We start from the raw sequence: 25,000 nt of genomic DNA on the forward strand, positions 1-25,000 counted from the left end.
CACACACACGCACGCACGCACGCACGCACACACACACACACACACACTGTGATAAACACACACACACACACGCACGCACACACACACACACACACACACACACACACTGTGATAAACACACACACGCACGCACGCACGCACACACACACACACACAGACACACAGACACACACACAGACACAAACACACGCACGCACGCACACACACACACACGCACACACACACACGCACACACACACACACACAAACGCACACAAACACACACGCACGCACACACACACACACGGACACACGCACACACACACACACGCACACGCACGCACACACACACACACAAACACGCACGCACACACACACGCGTGCGCACGCACGCACGGACGCTCACACACACACACGCACGCACACACACACACACACACACACACACACACACACACACACACACACACACACACACACACACACACACACACACACACACACACACACACACACGCACACACACGCACGCGCACACACACACACACACACACACACACACACACACACACACACACACACGCGCACACACACAAACACACACACACACACACACACACACACACACACCCCTGCATCCGGCCCTGCTGCTAGCTGATACCTGGCTCCAGTAATGAAGCGTGAGAGTGGAGTGGTTTGAGGTAGTGGATGGCCGTGTTAACAACTGTGTAGAAGCAGGAGGCAGCAGGTCACTCAATACAGGACAGACAGGACAGCTGCTACCGTACCATATACAGCCTGTATCACACACACACTGGAGATATCTGAGAGCTTATATTGGTCTGGGAAATGGAAGAAGACAAACAAGAACACTAACATGAATCAATAGCAGAGCAGCCTATACAAGAGAAGGTTGAGACAGGGAGGAGGAGGAGAGGAGGGGGAGCAAACTGAGAGAGGGAGGAGGAGAGATGTACAGTAAAGTAAGAACCAGAAAGAAGGAAGGAGAGCAAAGGTGAAAGAGGGAAAATAAAGAAATAATAACAGTGAAGGAGGAGAGCAGTGCTATACAGTGCAGTAAGGGGACAAAGAAAGGTAAAAACTGGGATTGTGCCCAGCACAGACAAAGTGTCAGACAGACATATAGACAGACGCATGGCAGTAAGATGTTGCTGTCGTCACGCTGTGGGAAACAGCAAATTGGCATCATAAATAAGGTGCCACAGTCTGATTAAGAGATGTTTTCACACATGATCTAATGAGAGAGTTTTTCCTTTTCCTCACTGTCCTTTCTCTCTCTCTCCTTACCTTTTTCTCTCTGCCTCTCTCCTTCCCTCTCTCTGCATCTATCTCTCCCTCTTTCTCAGCTCTCTCTCTCTCTCGCTCTCTCCTTACCTTTTTCTCTCTGCCTCTCTCCTTCCCTCTCTCTGCATCTATCTCTCCCTCTTTCTCAGCTCTCTCTCTCTCTCGCTCTCTCTTTGCCAGCCTCGCTCCTCTCCTTGTCGGTCCTCGTCTCGCGTCTCTCGTCCTTCATGATGGATGGGTCTGAGTGGTGCGTTGTCTGGGCTAGAGGCGGGGACTGGGATGGGCTGTCAGACCTGGTGACGGCTGTGGGCCCTGCTGTCTGTTATGTCTGAGTGCTTTATTTAGGCCTGCTCTGCTCTGGTCTGGACTCACTGGAGAGCTGGGTGTGTCAAGATGTTTCCCACATGGCACCATATTCCCTATATTATGTCAAATCAAATCAAATTGGATTTGTCACATGCGCGGAATACAACGAGTGTAGACTTTAATATGAAATGCTTGCTTACGAGCCCTTCCCAACGATGCTGAGTTAAAACAAATTGTAACACAAGAGGAATAAAATACACAAGAACAGAGCTTTATTTAACCAGACAAGTCAGTTAAGAACAAATTCTTATTTATAATGACGGCCTAGGAACAGTGGGTTAACTGCCTTGTTCAGGGGCAGAATGACAGATTTTTACCTTGTCAGCTCAGGGATTTGATCTAGCAACCTTTCGGTCATTGGCTTGTCAGCTCAGGGATTTGATCTAGCAACCTTTCGGTCATTGGCTCAGCTCTCTAACCACTAGGCTACCTGCCACCCAACAGGGAGCACCAGTACCAGATCATACAGGGAGCACCAGTACCAGATCATACAGGGAGCACCAGTACCAGATCATACAGGGAGCACCAGTACCAGATCATACAGGGAGCACCAGTACCAGATCATACAGGGAGCACCAGTACCAGATCATACAGGGAGCACCAGTACCAGATCATACAGGGAGCACCAGTACCAGATCATACAGGGAGCACCAGTACCAGATCATACAGGGAGCACCAGTACAAGATCAATGTGCAGCTATATACAGTGCCTTGCAAAAGTATTCATCCCCCTCTGCGTTTTTCCTATTTTGTTGCATTACAACCTGTAATTTAAATGGATTTTTATTTGGATTTCATGTAATGGACATACACAAAATAGTCCAAATTGGTGAAGTAAAATGAAGAAAATAACTTCTTACAAAAAATTCAAAAACATTCTAACGGAAAAGTTGTGCGTGCATATGTATTCACCCCCTTTGCTATGAAGCCCCTAAATAAGATCTGGTGCAACCAATTACCTTCAGAAATCACAAAATTAGTTAAATAAAGTCCACTTGTGTGCAATCTAAGTGTCACAAGATCTCAGTATATATACACCTATTCTGAAAGGCCCCAGAGTCTGCAACACCACTAAGCAAGGGGCACCACAAAGCAAGCGGCACCATGAAGACCAAGGAGCTCTCCAAACAGGTCAGTGACAAAGTTGTGGAGAAGTACAGATCAACTGCAGCCCACAGAGCACCATTAAATCCATTATTAAAAAATGGAAAGAATATGGCACCACAACAAACCTGCCAAGAGAGGGCCGCCCACCAAAACTCACGGACCAGGCAGGGAGGGCATTAATCAGAGAAGCAACAAAGAGACCAAAGATAACCCTGAAGGAGCTGCAAAGCTCCACAGCAGAGATTGGAGTATCTGTCCGTAGGACCACTTTAAGCATAGGACTGTCCATAGGACACTCCACAGAGCTGGGCTTTACAGAAGAGTGGCCAGAAAAAAAGCCATTGCTTAAAGAAAAAAATAAGCAAACACATTTGATGTTCGCCAAAAGGCATGTGGGAGACTCCCCAAACATATGGAAGAAGGTACTCTGGTCAGATGAAACTAAAATTGATATTTTTGGCCATCAAGGAAAATGCTATGTCTGGCGCAAACCCAACACCACTCATCACCCCGAGAACACCATCCCCACAGTAAAGCATGGTGGTGGCAGCATCATGCTGTGGGGATGTTATTACATCGGCAGGGACTGGGAAACTGGTCAGAATTGAAGGAATGATGGATGGCGCTAAATACAGGGAAATTCTTGAGGGAAACCTGTTTCAGTCTTTTAGAGATTTGAGACTGGGACGGAGTTTCATCTTCCAGCAGGACAATGACCGTAAGCATACTGCTAAAGCAACACTTGAGTGGTTTAAGGGGAAACATGTCTTGGAATGGCCTAGTCAAAGCCCAGACCTCAATCCAATTGAGAATCTGTGGTATGACTTAAAGATTGCTGTACACCAGCGGAACCCATCCAACTTGAAGGAGCTGGAGCAAATTTGCCTTGAAGAATGGGCAAGAATTCCAGTGGCTAGATGTGCCAAGCTTATAGAGACATACCCAAAGAGACTTGCAGCTGTAATTGCTGCAAAAAAGTGGCTTGACATTGTATTTACTTTGGGGGGGGGGGTCAAGATTTCATTTTTTTAAAACTTATTTCTTGTTTGTTTCACCCCAAAAAATATTTTGCATCTTCAAGTGGTAGGCATGTTGTGTAAATAAAATGATGCAAACCCCCCAAAAATCAATTTTAATTCCAGGTTGTAAGGCAGCAAAATAGGAAAAATGCCAAGGGGGTGAATACTTTCGCAAGCCACTGTACAGAGTACAGATCTGGTACTGGAGTACCAGTACCAGATCAATGTGCAGAAGTACGAGGTATCTGAGGTAGATATGTACAGGCACTATAAAGTGAATAGGCATCAAGATAGATAATAATAATAAGACTAAAAAAGAACTGAGTAGCAGCGTATGATGAGTGTAAAATTGTGTGTGGCACAGTTGGCTGTTGGCACCTTAATTGGGGAGGACGGGCTCATAGTAATGGCTGGAAAGAAATAAATAGAATGGTATCAAATGGATCAAACACATGGTTTCCATGTGATTGATAGCATTCCGTTCACTCCATTCCAGCCAGTATTATGAGCCCGTCCTCCACTCAGCAGCCTCCTGTGGTGTGTATGTATCAGGGAGGCTCCTCAAATGAGGAAAGGGAGAACCATCCTCCTTAACGAATTCAACTAAATCTTTAAATATTGAAACATTATATTCACGTCACCAAATAATTGATTAAAACACAATGTTTTGCGATTAAGGTCTACAGTAGCCTCAACAGCACTCTGTAGGGTAGCACCATGCTGTAGCCGGAGGACAGCTAGTTTCTGTCCTCCTCTCGGTACATTGACTTCAATACAAAACCTGGGAGGCTCATGGTTCTCACCCTCTTCCACAGACTTACACAGTAATGATGACAACTTCCGGAGGATGTCCTCCAGCCTATCAGAGCTCTTTCAGCATGAACTGACATGTTGTCCACCAAATCAAAGGATCACATAATTAATCTAGTACTGAAAGCATATGCTACACCTAGCTAGCACTACAGTGCATAAAATGTAGTGAGTAGTTGACTCAAAGAGAAAGGCAATAGTTGAACAGTTTTGAACAAACTCATTTCTTCAAAAATGAAGAAGCAAGAGAAAGAGAGACAGAGATATTTTGTTGTATTTTTTTTACTTTCACTTAGCTAGCGAATGCAGCTAGCTAGTTTAGCCCACTCAAAGACCCGGCTCAAACAGAGAGGGATGCTATGTTAGCTAGCTGGCTATGGCTATCCAACACTGGAACTCTTCCAAGTCAAGTTGCTTTTGGTGTTTATAACTGTATTGCCACTGGGGCATGCCGGTGTAACTGCTAAACTGCTTGCTGACAGAACACTGTACTGCATGATTGTAGTGGATTTACTAACGCCTTAGTTCTAGTAGCTATGTTGACTCTGATGTTAGCTAATATGGTGAAAATGATGTAGGCTGTGTGTAGCGGTTAGCGGTTATGATATGAAGGTTTGTCTTGGAAAGGTTTTTTTGCCTGGTCACAGAGAGCTGTTGTGTTCTGCACTGAAGTCCACAAGCGAAGGGAAAAGGTGAGAGGATGAGAGCGTGTAGATGCGAGTAGGAATTATACAACGAGCAAAGTGATCTTGCTGTTTGTATGTGGCTGCTATGAAAGCGAACTGTATTTGCGTGTGATCAGGGATGTATTCAATAAAATGTTTCTTAAACGGAAGCAAATGGAACAAAATGGGCATAGCTGAATTTGTCCAATAAAAACTCTTGTTTGCAGCAGTTGGACTAATGATTACACCCTATATCATTAGATGCAGGCAAGAGTGTGATTACAAATTTGTCTCTCGACCTGTCATAAACTTTAATTCATAGGCTAGGTTGTAGCAACCTCATGATGGGTATAGGGAACATTTCAGTATGTAGTAACCTAAACCTATCAATGTTACACTGAACTGGGTGAATGAAATATGAATGACAGTCATCCAATATGCTGTAATAGAAATAAGACCATGCTCATTAAAAAAAATATTGTCCTCCCTCATCTTAAACGGCACTGACCATCACTGTATGTGTGTGTGCGTGTGTGTTAGTGATGGGGGGATAAAATGATACAGTTACATATCGGGATATATTTTTTGACTATATATTGATCGTATCGTTTTGACAGTATCACAATTTTGTACTAGTTTGCTGCTGTACCTGCACTAAAACGCCAGTATTTTTTCTAAAATAGCTTGTTCTCTACCTTATTTTTAAATAGGGAGCCAATTTGTTTTCAGCACTTTTGACTGATCAAAACTCATTCTAATGGCTGTCTCTTGTCCCTCTGCAGTCGACATATGTATGTAGTTCTGTCCTTCAGCTGTTGATGTCATTAATGTTCTGTCTCATGTCGTGTTTCATGTTTTGTGTGGACCCCAGGAAGAGTAGCTGCTGCTTTTGCAACAACTAATGGGGATCCTAATAAAATACCAATTAAATATGGTTAGCAATATATTTGTTAAACTATCTAAATAAAGAAAGTCGCACACTCCATGTATAATCTCCCAGCAATTTAATGGGTATTTATCAACGTTTCAGCATCACTGTGCCTTCCTCAGGGTAATGTCATGAACACTTGAACCAGGTTATGTAGACACAGTGCAATTAGTGTAACCAATGACAGTAGTGAGGGGTGTGTCATAATGATTAAGTTAATTAAAATGAATTAGTGAAACTGTTAAAAAATAGTATATGGCATATTAAATATATTACGCTATTGTTATCATATAGAAACATAATGGAATATTGTACATCATATTAGCATCAACATACATTATTGTTTCATTTAATTTCACATAATAATTCATATTTGTTACATGTAATCTTTTGGTTCAACCTTAATGTATAATGAATATCATCAAACAGGGGAAACATATTAGGTGTACGAGAGTCGCACACTCCATGTATAAATTCCCAAATTGATGCTGCAATGATGGAAATATCTCAAAAACCAAGAGAGGATTTACTAAAATCTCAACAAGAAGAAAAGCAAAGCAACTGTCTTTTGCACTAAGTACACCAAGGGTTCGGAGAAAATTAAAGCAATCCTGAAAAAGCACTGGCATATTCTGCAATCAGACAAAAAAAATCGCACACCTCTTCTAGAAACCCCCACTGGTGGTCTATAAGCGTGGTCACAATTTTGGAGATAGTTTGGTGAGATCTGACATGCCCCCTGAGCCCACTCAGACACTCTTGACACCTATCCCAAATGGGAACTACAAATGTGGCTCATGCGCACAGTGCAATAACACTATAAAAACGTCTTTCTTCAGACACCCACATAGAGGTCGAAAGATCCCTGTTAGGGGTATCATCTCATGCAAGACCAAGGGAGTAATCTATCTCATCACCTGTTCATGTGGAAAAGCCTATGTAGGACAAACGAAAAGACAATTAAAACAACGCATAGCTGAACACCGCAGCTCAATCAGGAGTAAGAACATTGACTCTCCAGTAGCAGCTCACTTTGTTGAAGCTAACCATCCCATCTCCTCCCTCAAATACACAGGCACTGAGCATGTTGCTCTACCAAGGAGAGGAGGTAACATGGAGATCCTACTACTACAAAGGGAGGCTTACTGGAGATCCTCTCTAAAAACATTGACCCCTAGTGGTCGGAATAGTGACTTTGATCGCAGGGTCTTCTTATGAACACATTTTCCTTTATGAACAAGTCTTATAAATTGAAAAACATTTTTTCCAGCTTATTAGCGTACACCTAATATCTTCCCTCTGTTGATGATGTTCATTATATATTAAGGTTGAACCAAAAGATTACATGTCACAAATATGAATTATTATGTGAAATTAAATGAAACAATAATGTATGTTGATGCTAATATGATGTACAATATTCCATTATGTTTCTATATGATAACAATAGCGTAATATATTTAATATGATGTACAATATTCCATTATGTTTCTATATGATAATAGCGTAATATATTTAATATGATGTACAATATTCCATTATGTTTCTATATGATAACAATAGCGTAATATATTTAATATGATGTACAATATTCCATTATGTTTCTATATGATAACAATAGCGTAATATATTTAATATGATGTACAATATTCCATTATGTTTCTATATGATAACAATAGCGTAATATATTTAATATGATGTACAATATTCCATTATGTGTCACGTCCTGACCAGCAGATGGAGCTAGTGTTTTAGTTTTGGGGTCAGGACGTGGCATGTTTGTATTGGTTAAATGTTGGGTGGATGATTGGGACTTCCAATTGAAGGCAGGTGTGTATAGTTGCCTTTGATTGGAAGTCCTATATAGGTGTGTGTGTTTTTCTTTGAGGTTGTGGGTGGTTGTTTTTTGCACTGCGTTTCTAGCCTGCAGAACTGTAGCTGTTGTTACTTTGTTTGAATTGTTAAGTGGATGCTTTACTCCTTTATTTTAATTAAAGATGAGTATTCACGTACCTGCTGCGCCTTGGTCCATTTCTACAGAAGACAACCGTTACAGAACCACCCACCAAAGGACCAAGCAGCAGAAGAGGAGGAAGCCACAGGAGAGAAAAAGGGAACAATGGACATGGGAGGACGTCCTGGACGGCAAGGGAGCCTACACCTGGGAAGAGATCCTGGCCGGAAGGGATCGCCTCCCATGGGAACAGGTGGAGGCACTCAGGAGAGTGGAGGCAGCTGGACAGAGGAACCATCGGGAACGTTACGCTGGAACACGGTTGGCTAGGAAACCCGAGAGGCAGCCCCAAGATTTTTTTGGGGGGGGGCACACGGGTAGTTTGGCCAGGCCAGGGAAGAGCCGTAAGCCAGCTACCCGTGACTACAGGGAGGTGCGTACGAGGTGGAGGGCGCCATGTTACGCTGAGGTGCGCACCATCTCGCCTATACGGACGCACAGCCCAGTTCGCCCAGTACCAGCGCCCCGCAGGTGCCAGGGCAAGGGGAGCATCGAGCCGGAAGGGGTGATGCCAACCCTGCACTCAAGACTGCCAGTGCGCCCTTTCGGTCTGGTGTTTCCCGCCAGACGCACTAGCATGGAGGTGCGTGTCTCCAGGCTGGCACGTCCTATACCAGCCCCACGCATCAGGAGTCTAGTGTGTCAACCCAGCCTCGCCAGTCAACAGTCACCAGAGCTGCCCGCCAGTCAACAGTCGTCAGTGCTGCCCGCCAGTCAACCATCACCAGAGCTGCCCGCCAGTCAACAGTCGTCAGAGCTGCCCGCCAGTCAACAGTCGTCAGAGCTGCCCGCCAGTCAACAGTCGTCAGAGCTGCCCGCCAGTCAACAGTCGTCAGAGCTGCCCGCCAGTCAACAGTCGTCAGAGCTGCCCGCCAGTCAACAGTCGCCAGAGAGGTCAGACTGCCCTGAACTGCCGGAGTGGCCAGACTGCCCTGAACTGCCGGAGTGGCCAGACTGCCCTGAACTGCCGGAGTGGCCAGACTGCCCTGAACTGCCGGAGTGGCCAGACTGCCCTGAACTGCCAGAGTGGCCAGACTGCCCTGAACTGCCAGAGTGGCCAGACTGCCCTGAACTGCCAGAGTGGCCAGACTGCCCTGAACTGCCAGGGTGGCCAGACTGCCCTGAACTGCCAGGGTGGCCAGACTGCCCTGAACTGCCAGGGTGGCCAGACTGCCCTGAACTGCCAGGGTGGCCAGACTGCCCTGAACTGCCAGGGTGGCCAGACTGCCCTGAACTGCCAGGGTGGCCAGACTGCCCTGAACTGCCAGGGTGGCCAGACTGCCCGGTTCTGCCAGAGTGGCCAGACTGCCCGGATCTGCCAGGGTGCCCTGCCTGTCAGGATCGGCCAGAGTGGCCCTCCTGCTCTCCGGCCCAGCCCGAGGGGCCCTCCTGCTCTCCGGCCCAGCCCGAGGGGCCCTCCTGCTCTCCGGCCCAGCCCGAGGGGCCCTCCTGCTCTCCGGCCCAGGCCGAGGGGCCCTCCTGCTCTCCGGCCCAGCCCGAGTGGTCCTCCTGCCCTCCGGCCCAGCCCGAGTGGCCCTCCTGCCCTCCGGCCCAGCCCGAGTGGCCCTCCTGCCCTCCGGTCCAGCCCGAGTGGCCCTCCTGTCCCCCGGCCCAGCCCGAGTGGCCCTCTGGCCCCCGGCCCAGCCCGAGTGGCCCTCCTGTCCCCCGGCCCAGCCCGAGGGGCCCTCCTGTCCCCCGGTCCAGCCCGAGGGGTCCTCCTGTCCTCCGGCCCAGCACGAGTGGTCCGTCTGCCAGGGTCAGCCCAAGTGGCCCATCTGCCCGGCGCAGTTAGCAGCGCCACCGAAGTGGGCTACGCCGACGGTGGAGCAAGGTCCACGCCCTGCACCTGAGCCACCTCCAGGATAGGTGGGTTGGGGAGGGAGGGTGTAGCACAGTGCCGTTGGTGACGGCAGCCACCCTCCCTTCCCTCCCTTATTGTTTTAGGGTTATTGTTTATGGGTTTTGTGTTGGTTTTTTTTTGTTGGTAGGTGCATTCCGGGGTCTGCACCTTGAGGGGGGGGTACTGTCATGTCCTGACCAGCAGATGGAGCTAGTGTTTTAGTTTTGGGGTCAGGACGTGGCATGTTTGTATTGGTTAAATGTTGGGTGGATGATTGGGACTTCCAATTGAAGGCAGGTGTGTTGAGTTGCCTTTGATTGGAAGTCCTATATAGGTGTGTGTGTTTTTCTTTGGGGTTGTGGGTGGTTGTTTTTTGCACTGCGTTTCTAGCCTGCAGAACTGTAGCTGTTGTTACTTTGTTTGAATTGTTAAGTGGATGCTTTACTCCTTTATTTTAATTAAAGATGAGTATTCACGTACCTGCTGCGCCTTGGTCCATTTCTACAGAAGACAACCGTTACATTATGTTTCTATATGATAACAATAGCGTAATATATTTAATATGCCATATACTATTTTTTAACAGTTTCACTCATTCATTTGAATTAACTTAATCATTATGACACACCCCTCACTACTGTCATTGGTTACACTAATTGCACTGTGTCTACATAACCTGGTTCAAGTGTTCATGACATTACCCTGAGGAAGGCACAGTGATGCTGAAATGTTGGTAAATACCCATTAAATTGCTGGGAGATTATACATGGAGTGTCTGACTTGCTTTATTTTGATAGTTTATAGTTTATTCGGCATTAGTCAGCACCTCCACACAAACTACTATTCTGGGTGTGTGCCAGCTCATGTTTTGTAATCTAGCAATATATTTGGAACATCGAATCAGAATAAAATCACAGTATCAAATCTCAATACATATAGAATCTTGAGAATCGTGGGAATCGCAATACTTATCGTATCGACACTTACAGTTGAAGTCAGAAGTTTACATACATTTAGGTTGGAGTCGTTTTTCAACCAATCCACACATTTCTTGTTAACAAACTATAGTTTTGGCAAGTCGGTTAGGACATCTACTTTGTGCATGACACAAGCCATTTTTCCAACAATTGTTTACAGACAGATTATTTCACTTATAATTCACTGTATCACAATTCCGTGGGTCAGAGGTTTACATACACTAATTGACATCATTTGAGTCAATTGGAGGTGTACCTGTGGATGTATTTCAAGGACCTCTACAAGTCCACAAGTTCATCCTCGGGAGCAATTTACAAACGCCTGAAGGTACCACGTTCATCTGTACAAAAAATAGTACGCAAGTATAAACACCATGGGACCACGGAGCCGTCATACCGCTCAGGAAGGAGATGCGTTCTGTCTCCTAGAAATGAACGTACTTTGGTGCGAAAAGTTCAAATCAATACCAGAACAACATCAAAGGACCTTGTGAAGATGCTGGAGGAAACAGGTACAGAAGTATCTATATCCACAGTAAAACTCGTCCTATATCAACATAACTTGAAAGGCCGCTCAGCAAGGAAGAAGCCACTGCTCTAAAACCGCCATAAAAAAGCCAGACTGCGGTGTGCAACTGCACATGGGGACAAAGATCATACTTTTTGTAGAAGTGCCCTATGGTCTGATGAAACAAAAATAGAACTGTTTGGCCATAATGACCATTGTTATGTTTGGAGGAAAAAGGGGGATGCTTGCAAGCTGAAGAACACCATCCCAACTGTGAAGCACGGTGGTGGCAGCATCATGTTGTGGGGGTGCTTTGCTGTAGGAGGGACTGTGCACTTCACAAAATAGATGGCATCATGAGGTAGGAAAATTATGTCGATATATTGAAGCAACATCTCAAGACATCAGTCAGGAAGTTAAAGCTTGGTCGCAAATGGGTCTTCCAAATGGACAATGACCCCAAGCATACTTCCAAAGTTGTGGCAAAATGGCTTAAGGACAACAAAGTCAAGGTATTGGAGTGGCCATCACAAAGCCCTGACCTCAATCCTATAGAAAATTTGTGGGCAGATTTGAAAAGCGTGTGCGAGCAAGGAGGCCTACAAACCTGACTCAGTTACACCAGCTCTGTCAGGAGGAATGGGCCAAAATTCACCCAACTTATTGTGGGAAGCTTGTGGAAGGCCACCCAAAACGTTTGACCCAAGTTAAACAATTTAAAGGCAATGCTACCAAATACTAATTGAGTGTATGTAAACTTCTGACCCACTGGGAATGTGATGAAAGAAATTAAAGCTGAAATAAATCATTCTCTTTTCTATTATTCTGACATTTCACATTCTTAAAATAAAGTGGTGAATCTAACTGACCTAATGCAGGGAATTTTTACTAGGATTAAATGTCAGGAATGGTGAAAAACTGAGTTTAAATGTATTTGGCTAAGGTGTATGTAAACTTCTGACTTCAACTGTAAGTATGGTAAGATCCCTGGCTATTCCTAGCCCTTGTGTGTATGCGTGTTTGTGTTGTTTGTGTGTGTATGTAGTGTATGTGAATGTGTGGGTTTTGTGTGAGAGTGTCAGTGTAGTGTGTGTGAGTGAGTGAGTGTGTATACAGTGTGTATATAGTCTTGTGAGATATGGGCCCTGGCCAAAAGCAGTAGGAACAGGGTGGGATGCACTCTGTCTGGTTGTCTGAGGCCCATTGTTCCTCATTGGAGCAGTTGACCGTTCTAGTTGGACACTTTTGACTGACACCTCCAAATGAATTTTCTGCATCAATGTTTGACTTTGGAAGACATCCGTGGCAGTAACTCTTGCTATGTCCTGATGACAATGACACGGGGTGAATACATTATGTGCTTGTAAATGATTTTATACAGTGGCGTGTTGTATGCTGTTCTATTGTAACTCTGTCGCACCTTCAATACAAAGCAGCAATCATCTCAGTCTGTGTGCGTGTCTGAGAAAGTGAGTGTGTCAGGAGAGAGAAACTTCACACACTGTGAAACATAGGAGTTTTTATGAGTGTGTGTGTGATGAGTGTGTGTGTGTGTGTGCATGCGTGCGTGTGTGTAATTACGGTTTAATTGCTGGCCCAGTAATGTACTGTCATCTGTCACAGCCCAAAGACAGCAAATAATGGTTCTGCTGCTGTCACTTTGTCACCAAGCCGCTCAGCCTGGAGAGAGACGACAGGAGAAATACTAGTAAATTATATGCGACTTGGATTACTGAGAAACACTTGGAGAGTGCTGAGCTCAGTGTATATCGGCATTATTGTGCATTATCTTGGTCTGATTTGTGTGTGTGCCTTTTGTGAGTTATTGTGATTGTGTGTTTATGTATGCGTACATATATGTGTGCATTTTTTGTGTGAATGTGCGAGTATATGTGTATGAGACCAGGATCAGTGGCAACAGGAGCAACAGTAGTGTTGTACTTTAAACCGCCTGCCTGTTTGAGTATGGCACTTGTCTTAGTGTGGTTCAGTCTGTAGCGGAGTAAACAGCCTCTGTCTGTCTGTCCGGCCGTCTGTCCACCCGTGTCTCTCTCTCTCTGTGTGTGTGTGTGTGTGTGTGTGTGTGTGTGTGTGTGTGTGTGTGTGTGTGTGTGTGTGTGTGTGTGTGTGTGTGTGTGTGTGTGTGTGTGTGTGTGTGTGTGTGTGTGTGTGTGTGTGTATTTGTATTTGTATTTATTAAGGATCCTGTGGTCCAGCAACATTAAGGCGGTTATATACAATTAGGCCACTACTCTACTACCACATATCTACAATACAAAATCCATGTGTACGTGTGTGTCTGTGTCTGTGTGTGTCTCTTCACAGTCTCTGCTGTTCCATAAGGTGTATTTTTATCTGTTTTTAAAATCTGATTCTACTGCTTGCATCAGTAACCTGACGTGCAGTTCCATGCCGTCATGGCTCTATGTAGTACTGTGCACCTCCCATAGTCTGTTCTGGATTGTGAAGAGACCTCTGGAAGTCTTGTGGGGTATGCATGGATGTCTGAGCTGTGTGCAAGTAGTTTAAACAGACACCTCGGTGCATTTAGCAAGTCAACACTTCTTACAAAAACAAGCAGTGATGAAATCAATCTCTCCTCCACTTTGAGCCATGAGAGATTAGATCTGGTAAAAGATAATACAAAGAAAAAACAACTGCTCGTTTGTATTTTGTTTGTACCATCATCTTTGAGATGCAAGAGAAAGTCCATAATGTATTATTCCAGCCCAGGTGCAATTTATATTTTGGCCACTAGATGGTAGCAGTGTGTGTGTGTGTGCAAAGTTTTAGACTGATCCAATGAACCATAGCATTTCTGTTCAAAATGCTGTGTCAGGACTGCCCAAATGTGCCTAATCAAATCAAGTCAAAGTTTATTTGTCCCGTGCGCTGAATACAGTGAAATGCTTACTTACAGGCTCTAACCAATAGTGCAAAAAAGGTATTAGATGAACAATACGTAGGTAAAGAAATAAAACAACAGTAAAAAGACAGGCTATATACAGTAGCGAGGCTACATACAGACACCGGTTAGTCAGGCTGATTGAGGTAGTATGTACATGTAGATATGGTTAAAGTGACTATGCATATATGATGAACAGAGAGTAGCAGTAGCATAAAAGAGGGGTTGGCGGGTGGTGGGTGGCGGGACACAATGCAGATAGCCCGGTTAGCCAATGTGCGGGGGCACTGGTTGGTCGGCCCAATTGAGGTAGTATGTACGTGAATGTATAGTTAAAGTGACTAACCGGTCTGTCATTGGTTTATTAATAACTTTTCATGTTCAAAATTGTGCACTCTCCTCAAACAATAGCATGGTATTCTTTCACTGTAATAGCTACTGTAAATTGGACAGTGCAGTTAGATTAACAAGAATTTAAGCTTTCTGCCAATATCAGATATGTCTATTTTTTTTTTTTTTTTTTTAAACCTTTATTTAACCAGGAAAGGCTCATTGAGATTTAAAATCTCTTTTTCAAGAGCGTCCTGGCCAAGATAGGCAGCGCCAAGTCATTACAAAAATTAGACAAACAACATGAAAAACTACAAGTAATCTAGTAAAAACCATAAAATTAACAAAGAATATAACAAAATCAAAAACAGCAAATTAAAAACATTGACAGGTCAGGGAATCAGTCTCAAGATCATTCATCAGTGATTTAAAAATACCAATCGGGACAAGTTCTTCCAGTTTAAAAGTATTTTGTAAGGCATTCCAAGACGATGGCGCAGAGTACATAAAAGCCCTTTTACCAAATTCAGTTCGGACATTTGGAACAGTTAGCAAGATAAAGTCCCTCGAACGAAGAGAGTACCCACCACATTTCTGAACAATAAAAATGCCCAAATAAAAAGGTAGTAAACCCAAAATGGCTTTGTAAATAAAAGTATACCAGTGACTGAGCCTACGAGTGACTAGAGAAGGCCAGCCAACCCTGGTATACAAAGTGCAGTGGTGCGTAAGGGTTTTGCAATTTAAAATAAATCCCAAAGTGCCAAAGTGTCTATGTCCTGGGAAATGTTCTAGTTACTTACAACCTCATGTTAATTGCATTAGCCTACATTAGCTCAACCATCCCGTGGACGGGACACCGATCCCAAAGAAGTTTTAAGAAAGCAGAGCAGCGCTTTATTATAGACAGACTTCTCCCCATCTTAGCTACTGTTGTATCAATATGTTTTGACCATGACAGTTTACAATCTAGGGTTACTCCAAGCAGTTTAGTCTCCTCAACTTGCTCAATTTCCACATTATTTACTACAAGATTTAGTTGAGGTTTAGGGTTTAGTGAAGGATTTGTCCCAAATAAAATGGTTTTAGTTTTTTAAATATTTCGGACTAACTTATTCCTTGCCAGCCATTCTGAAACTAACTGCAGCTCTTTGTTAAATGTTGCAGTGATTTCAGTCGCTGTAGTAAATTACGTGTATAGTGTAGCCATCTGCATACATAGACATGCTGGGTTTACTCAAGGCCAGTGGCATGTCATTAGTAAAGATTGAAAAAAGTTAAGGGCCTAGACAGCTGTGTGTGTGTCTATGTGTGTGTGCTCGCCTATTTGTGTTTGTTTATGTGAGTGTATCTATGTGTCTGTGTCTGTAGTCATTATTGTGTGTGTTTATGCATATGTTGAGATGTGCCATTCCCGGTCTCTAATTTATTCCCCTCCCCCCACACACACGCCACACACAGTCAGACTCCACTAACTACACACAGTCAAACTCCACTAACTACACACAGTCAAACTCCACTAACTACACACAGTCAAACTCCACTAACTACACACAGTCAAACTCCACTAACTACACACAGTCAAACTCTACTAACTACACACAGTCAAACTCCACTAACTACACACAGTCAAACTCCACTAACTACACACAGTCAAACTCCACTAACTACACACAGTCAAACTCCACTAACTACACACAGTCAAACTCCACTAACTACACACAGTCAAACTCCACTAACTACACACAATCAAACTCCACTAACTACACACAATCAAACTCCACTAACTACACACAGTAAAACTCCATTAACTACACACAGTCAAACTCCATTAACTACACACAGTAAAACTCCACTTAGAGAAAGAGGGAGAAAGAGAGAGAGAGAAAGAGAAAGAGAGAGAGAAAGAAGTAGAGAGAGACAGAGACAGAGAGGAAGATAGACAGTATCAGTGTTCATAGCAACTTGTCTTAGTTCACCACTACCTTTGTTCTCAAGACAATGACCTGATCTGCCTGTTCCCAGGAGTCCCTGTCCCTGAAGGGGTTCGAGGTCAGGGATAAGGGGTTCAGTGGGGGTGTAGGTCAGTCTATTGTGTTGTGTTACTATACTATAACAGCTGTTCTGTCTCTGTTTCTCCCTTTGCAGTGTCTGTATGGCTGTTACGTCCACTCCTCCATCATCCCCACGTTCCACCGCAGGTGCTACTGGCTGCTCCAGGTAAGAGGCTCCCTCCCCTCTCCACACACATGTACACGTAACAGCCTTCCTCCCCCCTCTACACTTACACATGTCAACTCCCCAACTTTTCTCCCACTGCCTGAATGGGTAGGAAGAGGTCCTTCTCTTTTTATTGGCATCATTTCTTCCTTCCTGACACACAGCAGATAGACAGACACCACACTATCTTCCGTCTTTCTCTCTCCCTCTTTCTCTTCCCTCTTTCTCTCTCCCTCTTTCTTTCTCCCTCTTTCTCTCTCCCTCTTTTTGTCTGTGGCTCCCTTTTCTTTGCTTATCTACCCCATTCACTCTTTTTTCTGTTGGAAACATCCACCAACTGTCCACTGTCCAACAGAAGCAGAGTATTTGCTAAAATAAGTGTGCCACGTCCTACATACACACACTCACGCATACGTCCTCTCTGATGGCTTGAAGGCTGTAAAGCTGCACTAGTGGAGGCCATAGGACAGTGGTTACACAGCCTCCCAAAGCCCACTGCCTTACAGTGGTTGTAAATAGGCCTTTGGTCACCACCTTATCCCTCTATTTCAGCACTGTGGCATCCATTCTGGTTTTGTAGCTTTTCTTTACAGCCTCTCTGACAGAGGATGGGGCGCAGGTGGAGGATGGAGGGATGAGGGATGGAGGGATGGAGGGATGGGGCAGGAGGTATGGAGATGCTCTCTAGTTGTATTTGACACCTGTTAGGGGAAAGTCTTTGTTATCTTTGGTTATTTTTCTGAAGTCATTACGTCGTCCCCCTCCAGGCCTTTCAGCCTGCCTGCCTCTCAGCCTGCCTGCTAGAGACAGATCAAAGCTAGCCCTAACACCACACACTGCAGCCTGGCTCCGGGAAACACGCACACACACACACACACACACACACACACACACACAGAAACAGGCATACACACACACACACGGATGGGGGGGGTCACACTACGTAAGCTCTCTCGCTTTCAGAAAGCACAGCATTTTCATCACCTCTGTCTCACACGTGTCAAAGATGGAGAGGCTCACTCAGCCACTCTCTTTCTGCAGCTCATCAGCTTATGAAACCTGGGTGTGTGGGTACACCAGCCTGACCTGCTTCCCTCACCTCATCCAGGGCTCTCCTCTCCCTCCTCATCTCTCCGCTGAGCTCAGCTATGGATGACTCAAACTCAGACCCTGCTGGACAGCTAACAGAAAGCCTGCATCCCAATGGCACCCTATTCCATTTATAGTGACCAGACTTTTGACCAGAGCGCCCATTTGCAACATAGCCAAGTACTCTCTCACTGAGCTTTAACAGCCTACATTAGGTTGTTAATGTTGTGCTCAACATTGACTCCAAAAACTTCAAAATAATATTTTTGTCCTCTGCTTTGAGTTAGAACTTAAAGGTGATTCAGATTGAGATCTCCGTGCCTGATACTGTAGCTATTAGAGAACTGAAATCTGTTGTTAGGAAATACAATGATGACAACACTGGAGGTAAAACCTACCCATCTCTCCCACTGTCCCCTCTTTCCTATCTCTCAAATTACTCACTATTCTTGTCTCTCTAGGCCTCTTGCAATGCTCATAGGGCCTGATTTAGACTTAGGAAATGTATGCCTTTCCTATGCACGCCTTTCCTACGCACGCCCTTCCTACGCACTTCTCAGTAGTTGGTATTCAGACTTACCTCATGCAGGTGTGTGACGGGCTTTACAGGCGTGGTTCCCTTGCGCGCGCTGAATAGATTTTATTCAACCACTGAAAACCCTCCCACTTGCTGGCCACTAGAATTTCTCATTGAGTTTTCATTCAATAGCATTTTCAGTACATTTATCTAAAGCCATCCCTTTAAATTTGGCGTACCTTTAATTAGAATTTTCTCGACAGACTCACTAATAAATACGGAGAGAGTGGTTATTAGGGACTCCTTTTCAGCACCAACTGGTAGATTTATGAATAATTATAAGAAACAGGTTTGGAGAGCCTTTACGCACAAAATATATTGGTGAACAAAAAAATACAGTGGTTTGGTTGATTCTGAAAGTTGCCATATTCAATTGTTCATACCATGAAATATTGGAAGTTGAGAAAAGTGTACAAGGGTTGAACAGTAGTCCTATAAATGTACCCTAATAATTGTCACTAATCATGGAACTGTGATGACAACGGTCCAACCGTCGTGAACCATGCGCCAGGCACCAGGTTTAACTGCTATTTACAGAATGGACTGTGTTCCATAATGATTCAATAGGCTACATGTTTCAAATTATAGCGCAACTTGTAATACATTAGCCTACTGTTGGTATAGCAGATGGTGGCTACCGACAGTAGCATGGTGCTTGCAACGCCAGGGTTGTGGGTTTGATTCCCATGGGGGGACCAGAATGGAAAAAGTAAGAAAATGTATGCACTCACTACTGTAATTCGCTCTGAAAAAGAATGGCTGCTAAATGACCCCAAAATTATAATAAAAAAAAAAATATATATATATATTGGGTCTGTAATCCATGGCTACAGAAGCCTATACTGTAGCGTGGGTTTGTATCCATGGCTACAGAAGCCTATACTGTAGCTTGGGTTTGTATCCATGGCTACAGAAGCCTATACTGTAGCTTGGGTTTGTATCCATGGCTACAGAAGCCTATACTGTAGCTTGGGTTTGTATCCATGGCTACAGAAGCCTATACTGTAGCTTGGGTCTGTAATCCATGGCTACAGAAGCCTATACTGTAGCTTGGGTCTGTAATCCATGGCTACAGAAGCCTATACTGTAGCGTGGGTCTGTAATCCATGGCTACAGAAGCCTATACTGTAGCGTGGGTCTGTAATCCATGGCTACAGAAGCCTATACTGTAGCGTGGGTCTGTAATCCATGGCTACAGAAGCCTATACTGTAGCGTGGGTCTGTAATCCATGGCTACAGAAGCCTATACTGTAGCTTGGGTCTGTAATCCATGGCTACAGAAGCCTATACTGTAGCGTGGGTCTGTAATCCATGGCTACAGAAGCCTATACTGTAGCTTGAGTCTGTAATCCATGGCTACAGAAGCCTATACTGTAGCTTGGGTCTGTAATCCATGGCTACAGAAGCCTATACTGTAGCTTGGGTCTGTAATCCATGCAAGTTATAAGGCTGGCATTTCATAAACTTCACTGTGGAAAAAGTGAAATGTTGACATGCTTCAGTATGCTGCCATATGAATGATTTCACAATTGTTCAAATAAATAGATCTAAAACAATTGTAATTTATATTTACAATCCCCTTATCCACACGGATGACTCATTTACCTAGCTCTTATCAATTGCTCTAATCAATCAGTAAATGACATGGAGAGTGGTGTTATTTCTATCCAATAAATGAACTAGATGTTGTTCCACTAGGAACCGACAGGTTGCTCCACCTTATTCATCATTTCATCGCGCGTAAAGGTGGTGGAATTATGAGGGCATTAAGTGATGGTCAGAATACAGAGTATCTGTAGACTCATCTCCTCCATACCTTCATTGATCTCCATCCCAAACAAATAGCGGGTGAATAGCAGAATACACATAGAGGCCACATAGAGGTCAGAATACACATAGAGGTCACATAGAGGTCAGAATACACATAGAGGTCACATAGAGGTCAGAATACACATAGAGAGAAAAGTGCATAAAAAAGCAATTACGTTTAATTTACATGGGTTGGAATTCCCCCATAGTGGAGTCCTAGGTCAACCCAGGCCAACATAGTCTGACTCACCCTGGCCCTATGTCCCAGACGGACCTAAACTACTCTGTTATATTCTGGTTCATCTCCTTCTGTCCCTTCTTGGCCCTGTGTACCCTCTATGCCCTGTGTTCGCTGTGTCCATATGAGCTGTGCTGTGCAGCAGTCTGTCAACAGGAGAGCAGCACTGAGCTGTGGCTGTGGAGGGACTGGAGACTGGAGAGCTTAGCTCTGTCTGCTCCCCGACGAGGAACTGGAGACTGGAGAGCTTAGCTCCCTCTGCTCCCCGACGAGGGACTGGAGACTGGAGAGCTTAGCTCTCTCTGCTCCCCGACGAGGGACTGGAGACTGGAGAGCTTAGCTCTCTCTGCTCCCCGACGAGGGACTGGAGACTGGAGAGCTTAGCTCCCTCTGCTCCCCGACGAGGGACTGGAGACTGGAGAGCTTAGCTCCCTCTGCTCCCCGACGAGGGACTGGAGACTGGAGAGCTTAGCTCCCTCTGCTCCCCGACGAGGGACTGGAGACTGGAGAGCTTAGCTCCCTCTGCTCCCCGACGAGGGACTGGAGACTGGAGAGCTTAGCTCTCTCTGCTCCCCCGACGAGGGACTGGAGACTGGAGAGCTTAGCTCCCTCTGCTCCCCGACGAGGGACTGGAGACTGGAGAGCTTAGCTCTCTCTGCTCCCCGACGAGGGACTGGAGACTGGAGAGCTTAGCTCCCTCTGCTCCCCGACGAGGGACTGGAGACTGGAGAGCTTAGCTCCCTCTGCTCCCCGACGAGGGACTGGAGACTGGAGAGCTTAGCTCCCTCTGCTCCCCGACGAGGGACTGGAGACTGGAGAGCTTAGCTCCCTCTGCTCCCCGACGAGGGACTGGAGACTGGAGAGCTTAGCTCCCTCTGCTCCCCGACGAGGGACTGGAGACTGGAGAGCTTAGCTCCCTCTGCTCCCCGACGAGGGACTGGAGACTGGAGAGCTTAGCTCTCTCTGCTCCCCGACGAGGGACTGGAGACTGGAGAGCTTAGCTCCCTCTGCTCCCTAAGCACCAACAGGGAAAGGTCACCATTGAGTGAAGAATGTAAATCAGCAGCAGCTATCTAGCAGCCAACAGCCACACAGCACCACAGAGACAAAAATAACTCCTGCCATTACTGAGAAGAGAGATGGAAGGAACTGGGGAGGAGGAAGGGAGTGGGGGAGAGGGGGGGGCGGGTGAGAGAGGGAGAGACAAAGGGAGAAGGTGTCTGAGGGGGATTTGGCCTGTGGGTGTCTGCCTCTTTATCCAGTCTTTATCCAGTCTTTATTGAGTCAAAGCCTTAGTAATGAGTCAGGGAGGAGAGGAGGTGATGAGATTGGAGACCTGGCTGTGAGGGGGGTCCTCTCTCCTGTTCTCTCTTCCTTTTGTTCGCATCACATCTCCTTCTCAATCAGCTCATTCCTGACACCACCTCTCAAAGGTATTAGACCACTTTAAAGAGTCTCGCCCTGCCCTGCAAACGAGACAGACTGAGGAAAAGTACTGCCAAAGTTAAGGACTGCAAACAATGAATTGAAATTGCAGCAGGGCAGAGCAGAACAGCTCAGCCTAAACTGTGCAATCTGTCACTCTGGAAAAAGTTACTGTCGTTCCAATTGACGCAGCACAAAATAGACCTTTGGGGGAATAATGATGTTAAATCAGTGTCATACCTTCACTTCCTCCCTTCTGACCTAGCCGCACACAGGCACACACACACACACACACACACACGCACGCGCGCACACACGCACACACACACACGCACGCACACACACACACACACACACACGCACGCGCACACGCACGCACACGCGCACACACGCACACGCACACACACACAGAGTCCTGGTGGCTCTCCTGATTGATTCAATCTCTCCATGTCCCCTTCTCTTGTTTAGTACTAATAGAATGTAATTCCCTGCCTGTGCCTCTCCATCAAAGCAGACAGTAGGGTGGTGTGAGCTGGCCCACGGGCCACGGAGGTGGGTATAATTATGATATTAATACGGAGGGGCTCTGAGGGGAAACTTCATTTGTCCTGCTGCCTGCCTGCCTGCCTGCCTGCCTGCCTGCCTGCCTGCCTGCCTGCCTTTCTGCCTGCCTTTCTGCCTGCCTGCCTGCCTGCCTGCCTGCCTGCCTGCCTGCCTGCCTGCCACAGCATTGGAAAGAGAGAGGTGTCAAAAGTCTGAGCAGGGCTGGAGGAGAGGAGGAGGAGAGGAGAGAGGGATGTAGGATCAGGAAATTAAATGAATGGTGAGGTAGGAGAGGACACAGATTTATCATGTTTCTGCACAGCGCTCTCTCCCATCTCTCTCTCTCTATCTCTCTATTTCTTTCTCTCTCTTTCTCTTTCTTTCTTTCTTTCTTTCTTTCTCACTCTCTCTCTTTCTCTCTATTTCTCTTTCTCTCTCTCTTTCTCTCAGAGGCTCTTTCTCTAAGTGGAGTTTGACTGTGTGTAGTTAATGGAGTTTGACTGTGTGTAGTTAGTGGAGTTTGAATGTGTGTATTTAGTGGAGTTTGACTGTGTGTAGTTAGTGGAGTTTGACTGTGTGTAGTTAGTGGAGTTTGAATGTGTGTAGTTAGTGGAGTTTGACTGTGTGTAGTTAGTGGAGTTTGAATGTGTGTAGTTAGTGGAGTTTGACTGTGTGTAGTTAGTGGAGTTTGACTGTGAGGTGAAATAAGGGAGGTAAAGGCAAAAAAGGCCATGGTGGCAAAGTAAATACAATATAGCAAGTAAAACACTGGAATGGTAGATTTGTAGTGGACGAAAGTGCAAAGTAGAAATAGAAATAATGGGGTGCAAAGGTGCTAAATAAATAAATACAGTAGGGGAAGAGGTAGTTGTTTGGGCTAAATTATAGATGGGCTATGTACAGGTGCAGTGATCTGTGAGCTGCTCTGACAGTTGGTGCTTAAAGCTAGTGAGGGAGATAAGTGTTTCCAGTTTCAGAGATTTTTGTAGTTCGTTCCAGTCATTGGCAGCAGAGAACTGGAAGGAGAGACGGCCAAAGGAGGAATTGGCTTTGGGGGTGACCAGAGAGATATACCTGCTGGAGCGCGTGCTACAGGTGGGTGCTGCTACGGTGACCAGTGAGCTGAGATAAGGGGGGACTTTACCTAGCAGGGTCTTGTAGATGACCTGGAGCCAGTGGTTTGGCGATGAGTATGAAGCGAGGGCCAGCCAACGAGAGCGTACAGGTCGCAGTGGTGGGTAGTATATGGGGCTTTGGTGCCAAAACGGATGGCACTGTGATAGACTGCATCCAGTTTATTGAGTAGGGTATTGGAGGGTATTTTGTAAATGACATCGCCGAAGTCGAGGATCGGTAGGATGGTCAGTTTTACGAGGGTATGTTTGGCAGCATGAGTGAAGGATGCTTTGTTGCGAAATAGGAAGCCAATTATATATTTAACTTTGGATTGGAGATGTTTGATGTGAGTCTGGAAGGAGAGCTTACAGTCTAACCAGACACCTAGGTATTTGTAGTTGTCCACATATTCTAAGTAAGAACCATCCAGAGTAGTGATGCTGGATGGGCGGGCAGGTGCGGGCAGCAATCGGTTGAAGAGCATGCATTTAGTTTTACTTGTATTTATGAGCAGTTGGAGGCCACGGAAGGAGAGTTGTATGGCATTGAAGGTTGTCTGGAGGGTTGTTAATACAGTGTCCAAAGAAGGGCCAGAAGTATACAGAATGGTGTCGTCTGCGTAGAGGTGGATCAGAGACTCACCAGCAGCAAGAGCGACATCATCATTGATGTATACAGAGAAAAGAGTTGGCCCAAGAATTGAACCCTGTGGCACCCCCATAGAGACTGCCAGAGGTCCGGACAACAGGCCCTCTGATTTGATTGTGTGTAGTTAGTGGAGTTTGACTGTGTAGTTAGTGGAGTTTGACTGTGTGTAGTTAATGGAGTTTGACTGTGTGTAGTTAGTGGAGTTTGACTGTGTAGTTAATGGAGTTTGACTGTGTGTAGTTAATGGAGTTTGACTGTGTGTAGTTAATGGAGTTTGACTGTGTGTAGTTAATGGAGTTTGACTGTGTGTAGTTAGTGTAGTTTGACTGTGTGTAGTTAGTGGAGTTTGACTGTGTGTAGTTAGTGGAGTTTGACTGTGTGTAGTTAGTGGAGTTTGATTGTGTGTAGTTAATGGAGTTTGACTGTGTGTAGTTAGTGGAGTTTGACTGTGTGTAGTTAGTGGAGTTTGACTATGTGTAGTTAGTGTAGTTTGACTGTGTGTAGTTAGTGGAGTTTGACTGTGTGTAGTTAGTGGAGTTTGACTGTGTGTAGTTAATGGAGTTTGACTGTGTGTAGTTAGTG

The 25,000-nt window shown here is 45.4% G+C and overlaps 1 protein-coding gene across 6 annotated transcripts in view; it reads left to right on the top strand.

Annotated features, from left to right (window-relative positions):
• Positions 1–25,000, top strand: part of LOC106572392 (calmodulin-binding transcription activator 1) — a 600,679-nt gene that overhangs the window by 453,184 nt on the left and 122,495 nt on the right. For all 6 annotated transcript variants that reach the window (XM_045696195.1, XM_014146507.2, XM_014146505.2 and 3 more), the window contains one exon: positions 16,902–16,973. In XM_045696195.1, coding sequence (XP_045552151.1) covers positions 16,902–16,973 — 72 coding nt within the window. The remainder of the gene's footprint in view (positions 1–16,901; positions 16,974–25,000) is intronic.

The sequence above is a fragment of the Salmo salar genome, chromosome ssa15 (genome assembly GCF_905237065.1).
Source record: "Salmo salar chromosome ssa15, Ssal_v3.1, whole genome shotgun sequence".
NCBI classification, from domain to species: domain Eukaryota; kingdom Metazoa; phylum Chordata; class Actinopteri; order Salmoniformes; family Salmonidae; genus Salmo; species Salmo salar.